The 6,431-nt window shown below is 45.3% G+C and overlaps 1 protein-coding gene across 1 annotated transcript; it reads left to right on the plus strand.

Moving 5' to 3' along the window:
• Positions 1-4,885: 4,885 nt before the first annotated feature.
• LOC106817027 (zinc transporter ZIP3-like) lies at positions 4,886-6,361 on the plus strand. The gene has a single exon (XM_014821677.1). The coding sequence runs from the start codon at positions 5,270-5,272 to the stop codon at positions 6,269-6,271; it is 1,002 nt and encodes a 333-aa protein (XP_014677163.1). The 5' UTR covers positions 4,886-5,269; the 3' UTR covers positions 6,272-6,361.
• Positions 6,362-6,431: the final 70 nt, after the last annotated feature.

A 6,431-nucleotide genomic window follows, 5' to 3' on the forward strand; every position in this document is an offset into this window, starting at 1 on the left:
CTGCGAGGATGCACTCGCTGATGCGGGTTCTGTTGTTGATGCTGCGCCCCGCGTCGGTGGCGCCACATGTCGACAAATACTGTAGTTAGACGCCATGTGTTACAAATGACTGCGACTTACGCAAGACCGTCACAGCAGTGACTAGTCAGATAGGATGGGCAGCTGCTAATTATAACATCGACCGCCTTCATTGCTTCTGCATAGAAACTGTGCGACGGCGATATAAATTTCCTACCGGTAAAACTGGCCTGATCTCGTAAATTTTAGTTCTGGGCGAGATTTTTAGTAGACGTCCGAGAATTGACTGCACATAATTAACGTGGTATCGGCGATACTTATGGTGTGTATTCTGTTTCATAATTCGATTCAAATTCATTCGATGCGTGAATCGAATGATAATATATTCAGTCACCCCGCGCATGACCATGCCAATAACGCCGTCCCAGCTTCCATTCGGAGTAATGTGACCAAACCGACCGTCAGGTGCTTCTATCAGACGGTAACTGAAACGAGTTTGCAGGTTTAGTTTTCACAGTGGATGACGACAGCGCGGGGCAAACGTCAATAGTAACGTGAGTAATGTCGATAATAGTTCGTTACGGCACGTTCTGTGAAACACTTCCTATAAATGATAACTTGGTATATACATTTACGTTTACTGTTAAGCATTTCATGCTAAACATTTACCTACGCCGTACCTGAAATTGAGATCTTTTGACATTTCATCGAGTAGTCGTATGGTGAATCCGCTACCCTTTATAAAGCGCGTTCCATTTGAGATGGTCACGCTTGCAATTTCAGTGAAACCTGGGTCCTGTTTTAATAAGTATACGCATGACGGCTAGCAGGGAAATTGCACACAACTAAGTGGACGTAAACCCCTTGAAACAACGTAACTAGTGATAATTTGGAATTATGTCGAGCGTGTACACTGATCTCATAGTTTCGCTTACCCCAAACACTCCAGCCACCGTGAAAATGCGCCCTTGCAGGTTAGCAGAAATTGCTGATTGCCATCTCATCGTGAGTTCCGGGTTGTCTATAGTCTAACCTTTTGCCACGAAACAGGTAATATTATAGCTACGGGCTTCCAAACGCTCGGCCACCTAACATTTCGTGACGCGCTCTGCGCATGCGCAGCAGTAGTCCTCACACGTCAACTCAGCTGCAGGTCTGTTCAAGCAAAGCGATGCTGCCGGACGAGATGGAATGTATTATAATCGAGGCACATAACTTAACAGTCGAGCGATAATCTGCGTCCCTTCTGTGCGGCCATGAATGCTCCGAGCTACTATAAATACGCATGCATTAAAGATCTATCGCTTGAATTCCGTCGATCGTCTCTCTATCCCCGACATTTGATTGCATATAAACAGATGTCCAACGATAGGCTACTATCATGAATAAATGTATATGATATACTAATAATTCTATACATAGGCCACTATATTCATGCTATCATGTAGCAGTCCGTATGTGCTGAGTCGGGCGCGTCTACGCGTAAGCGCTTGCATTTAAAAACGCAGTAGAAATGGCACTGCGCACACTTATATAAAATCAGGAGTAGATAAAGGCCGCGCCATGTCAGCGTAGCGAAAAACGCCATGTGCGCGGAGTCGAACACGACATGTCAGCGTCGGGAGTGCGTTTTTCAACGCAAGCACATACGCTAGTGCGCTACAGTGACAGGTGTAGAATACCTTGACAATTACCGAGGGACACACAAACGAAAGACAATGCTGGGATCGGGGAGAACAAGACAGACGGATAGACAGAGAGGCAGACATAGCAGAGATTAGCAGACGCCCTGTCGACTATTAGTATTATGTGAATGCGATGTATTAATGACGCCCGCCGATAGCTTTAGCTCGCTGCCATCTTATGCGCTAACCTTTTTTTTCATTTTGATCTGTTTCTGTGCACCGTCCGTCAAATATGCGCGCACGAATAATCTGAATTTGCGCGAGCAACGGCATTATGGGGGCATTGTGGCATTTGGCTCACGTGCAAGTGATTTTAATAGGTTCGATCGACATGCGGACAAAACACGTAAAACCGCAAATACATTTGCTTACATAGCATGGAGAACGCAGACGTTTTGAATGCGTGACAATGGAGCTATTTGTTTCGTTCAAAGACTGCGTGTGCATCGTTGTCTGCCTGGTCGGAACATTAGCGTCACTGGCGTTTCATCACTAATAGTTGCACATAGTTTCTGACGTAGCCACAGAAATTTATCAACAGCCTACCGACGTATTTACATACCTCTATGGACGTGGCACACAAAACTGCTATAGGTCTGCAGTAGTTTTGACTAAAAATACCTGTAATTGACATTCATACTGCTGCAAATTTCATGAATTTATGTGTGTGGCACCTTACATAGTAATGTTAACGATATCTTTATAATAGGGTATGGAAAACATTTACAGTAAAATTTGTTTTCATTGATTTTGTGTAAAACATGTATCAGTACCAAATACCATGTATACCATACATACAAGTGTAAAAGTGACCTTTCAAGTAACATCAATTTCACACTGATAAAACCTTTGTAAGGTTGACACTTTTACTTCTTACAAAGTATTATTAAAGGGACAGTAGCCTCTAGGATTTTACTGCATACAACTGTACTTACTGTATAACAAATCGTCTATACCCACACGTATTTGTTACCAGATACCTAATTTAATTGTTATAATTAATTACACATCAACGCTACGAAATTTGAATGGCGCCATAACACCCGCGACCGTGCTGCCACCCCGAAAAGGTGCGTATTTGACAATTTATTTTGCACGTTACAGACCGAGGGCTAATCACAAAAGTGCAATTATATTTTATACCTAAATGCTATTTAACCAAACGATATTCATTTTAGGGCAAATTTATCCATATTATAACCGAAACTATATGTCGTTTATAAGATATTACAATCCTTTTGCTTTTAAATGAATAAACAAGTGCCGCGGAGCGACAGCGCTCATCTAACGTCTACTGCGGTGACTCTGTGGTGGAGTGGTGGGATTATAGTAAACCCTGTTAGTCCCAAATGTGTTCACATACACACCGAAACAGTGGAATGCACAGGGATGGTATCAGGAACCTTCTCAAAGGAATGTTCATTGGGATCGTTATGAAAGTTGCCACGAGACGGCACGTACGTTTAAGTGTCTTCAGATTAAAGATGGAAGCTCTCATCGTACGTAGTAGCAACAACTATTTGCAAGACAGAATAGGTAAGCACTCATCCATTTACCTACGCAAGCCTACAGGCTGCAATAGAATGTGTGTACATGTGTGCGTGCGTGTGTATAAATTGGTTGGTTTATATTCAATCCGTAACGCTCGCTATACGAAATTGTTGTATTACGCGTATGAAAATAACGTAATTTGCCAATTCTTACGTAGATATTGCTTTCTACCTATAGGTACGTTTAGTCTTGTCAGAAATGTGCCAAAAAGTTAAACGTAATTAAAACTATATCAAGTTGCTGGGTAAACTACTGCGTTTTACACAAAATAAACATTTGCTTAGAATGCCATCGATAACGCGTAAATTACAAAGGATATAGACATCTACCGCTTTGTTTGACTGAGGCAGCTGTTCAAACATGTTATCTAAATTCGTGGCCGCGAAAAATAGATAACGTTAACGTTTTTGAACTGTGGTTTACGATTTTTTCATTATATATAGCTTACACGATCCGATCGCGTACGAAATTATCATGTTTTATTTATAATCGCCTAAAATACGGGCAGTGTGCGGTAGCCTCCCGATCGATCGGGAGTGGGTCGTATAGTGTGCGGGGGCTTAGGGCTGTGCACAGTGCAAAATCGGATAGTGTGCGGCTAGCATAAAGGTTTCCACAATTGAAAATGTAAACAAGCGCGTTAAGCTTTTTTCGGTGATTCTTGTGTCTATAGCGGATAGCAATGATGACGACATATTCAGATGCGCAAATTTGTAAGAACGTAATTCTTAAAATAAGGGTTCGTACCTTTCAGCAATGCTATAATATTCTAGTAAAATATTAATAGCGTGAAAATTATGCTGATTTGTTGTTAGGCAAATAAAATACATTTCGTATAGTTGGTTGATGTTTTTTATTGGTACATTATGTTTGTGTATGTTCGTGGGCTTCAGGAAAATGTTAGTTGTATGCGTGTGGAGATATTTATATTCGTTATTTAAATAAAATAATCTTAAGCTGAAGATTTTATTAGCCTCTTATTTCGAAACAGAGCATTTCACAGCAAATAAGGTCATAACACTCATAATTTCATAAATGTAATCAGAGCTGGTTGACATGCAAACAGTATGTTCATATTTAGCTGAACAACAACAATGGATAATAATATATAATAACTAGAGCGCAGACCTCCGCCAAGGCAGCTCTGTGAAAAATTTAATTAATTAATTAATTAATTAAATATTTAATTGGATCCGGGTCACCACCAAAATGTAATCAATTCTAAGTTACCCCATTTCTGACCTAAATATATATACATCGTTTCATAAACGCATGCAAATATTTAAATAAAAACATTTTATAGCAATACTGGAAACTCTCTTCAGATTTCCTTTTTTCCAGCGTTCCACGTACACGTTTTTGCCTTATTACATATACCTGTTCTCTGCGTATTATTATGAACTCGTAACCGGCTATAACTCGTAACCGGTCTCTTTAACTAGCCGCGGAGATAATATAGACATGTTTTCATCCTCCCGGCGTTTATACAGCGGTGCATTCTGAGCACCGCAGTTATTCGCGTGCGGTTTCATGGGCGCACCGCCAGTTCACGCGGAGGAGTGACTGCATGACGGTCAGCGTGACCTGCACGTGAGAGACCACCGCGAGGTTCATGCGCGACTGCCCTCGCATCGGATACGCAGCTTTGCACCCGCTCTACACTTCCGCATGCTCCAGCAAATCCTCGCTGACGCAGTACCTACACGGAGACAGCGCGTATCGTCTGCGATAACAATGGCTGCGAGCGTCTGCAGTGCACGTACGGGACCGGCCTGTGCAATGCGCAGACATCTGAATAGATGACGGATATGATAACCGAACAATCGTGGAAATCGTGGTTAAACGACGATTCGCGGAGAGGCTCACGTACGCGATATACGCGAAACGCAATCATTAAAACGAAGGAACGAAAAGAGAGAGTTAAGTTGAAGTTTAAAGTTTGAAGACATTAGTTTGGCATCGATAGCAGGAGCTACGATCATTAGCCTAGCGACGCCCGGGTTCAATACGATAAAATGGAGTTACTCGTCGTGAAGTTGGCCGTGGCGTCGATCCTGTTCGTCGTCACGTTAGTGAGCGGACTGCTGCCGTGGAAGCTGCTGCAGTACGTGTCGTCGCTAAGCAGCGATAGGTTCGTCTGCGTGATGAACTGCTTCGCCGGCGGCATCTTCATGGGTACGAGCATTCTGCACATGCTTCCCGAGGTGCGGGAGAAGCTGGCGGCTGCGGCGGCGGCGGAAGAAGACGCGACGACGGGAGGCGGAGCGGAGGGAGCGACGGACGAGTACCCGCTCGCCGAGTGCATCATGTGCCTCGGCTTCTTTCTCGTCTTCATCGTGGAAGAGGTCGCCGTGACGTACAGTCGACGCAAGCACGGCGTCTCCGTCGTCGACAAGATCCGCATCGTCTACCCCGTCGTCGGCGCCGACGAAACCTCGTTCGGCGTCGGCACCGAGCCGGTGGCGTCGAAGGACGCGGCCGAGTACGGCTCGGTGAACGCCGACGTGTGCGGTCGCCGCGAGCGGGCGCTGCAGTCGGCGTCTTCGCCGCGCGAGAGTCTGACGCGCGTTCGTCTGCTGACGCTGCTCGCGTCGCTGTCGTTGCACGTCGCCTTCGAAGGTCTGACGCTGGGCTTGCTCGACACGGCGACGGGCATACTGGCGCTGTTCGCCGGCGTCGTCATACACAAGTCGATTATGGTGTTCAGCATCGGAATGCAAATGGCGGCGGCGAAGTGTCGCATACACGAGACGGTGGCGTTCGTCACCATGTTCGGACTGATGTCGTTCGCCGGCACGTTCGCCGGCGTCGTGCTGACGGAGACGTCGTCGCATCTCGACCTGACGACGGTCGCGTCGCTGGAGGGCATCGCGACGGGAACGTTCTTGTACGTGACATTCTTCGAGGTGATACAGCGCGAGATCGTAAAGCCGTCGCTCGGCCTGCTCAAGATAGCGACCGTCATGGTCGGCTTCTCGGTTATAGCAACGCTGTCCGCGTTCGAGTGGTATCGGTAAACATATAGTGCAGCTGGTGAATATAATGCTTAGGTGGTGTGTGTGTGTGTGTGTGTGTGTGTGTGTGTGTGTGTGTGTGTGTGTGTGTGTGTTGTGTGTGTGTGTGTGTGTGTGTGTGTGTGTGTGTGTGTGTGTGTGTGTGTGTGTGTGTGTGTGTCGT

Source organism: Priapulus caudatus, unplaced genomic scaffold (genome assembly GCF_000485595.1).
Source record: "Priapulus caudatus unplaced genomic scaffold, Priapulus_caudatus-5.0.1 Scaffold1570, whole genome shotgun sequence".
Taxonomy (NCBI): Eukaryota; Metazoa; Priapulida; class Priapulimorpha; order Priapulimorphida; family Priapulidae; genus Priapulus; species Priapulus caudatus.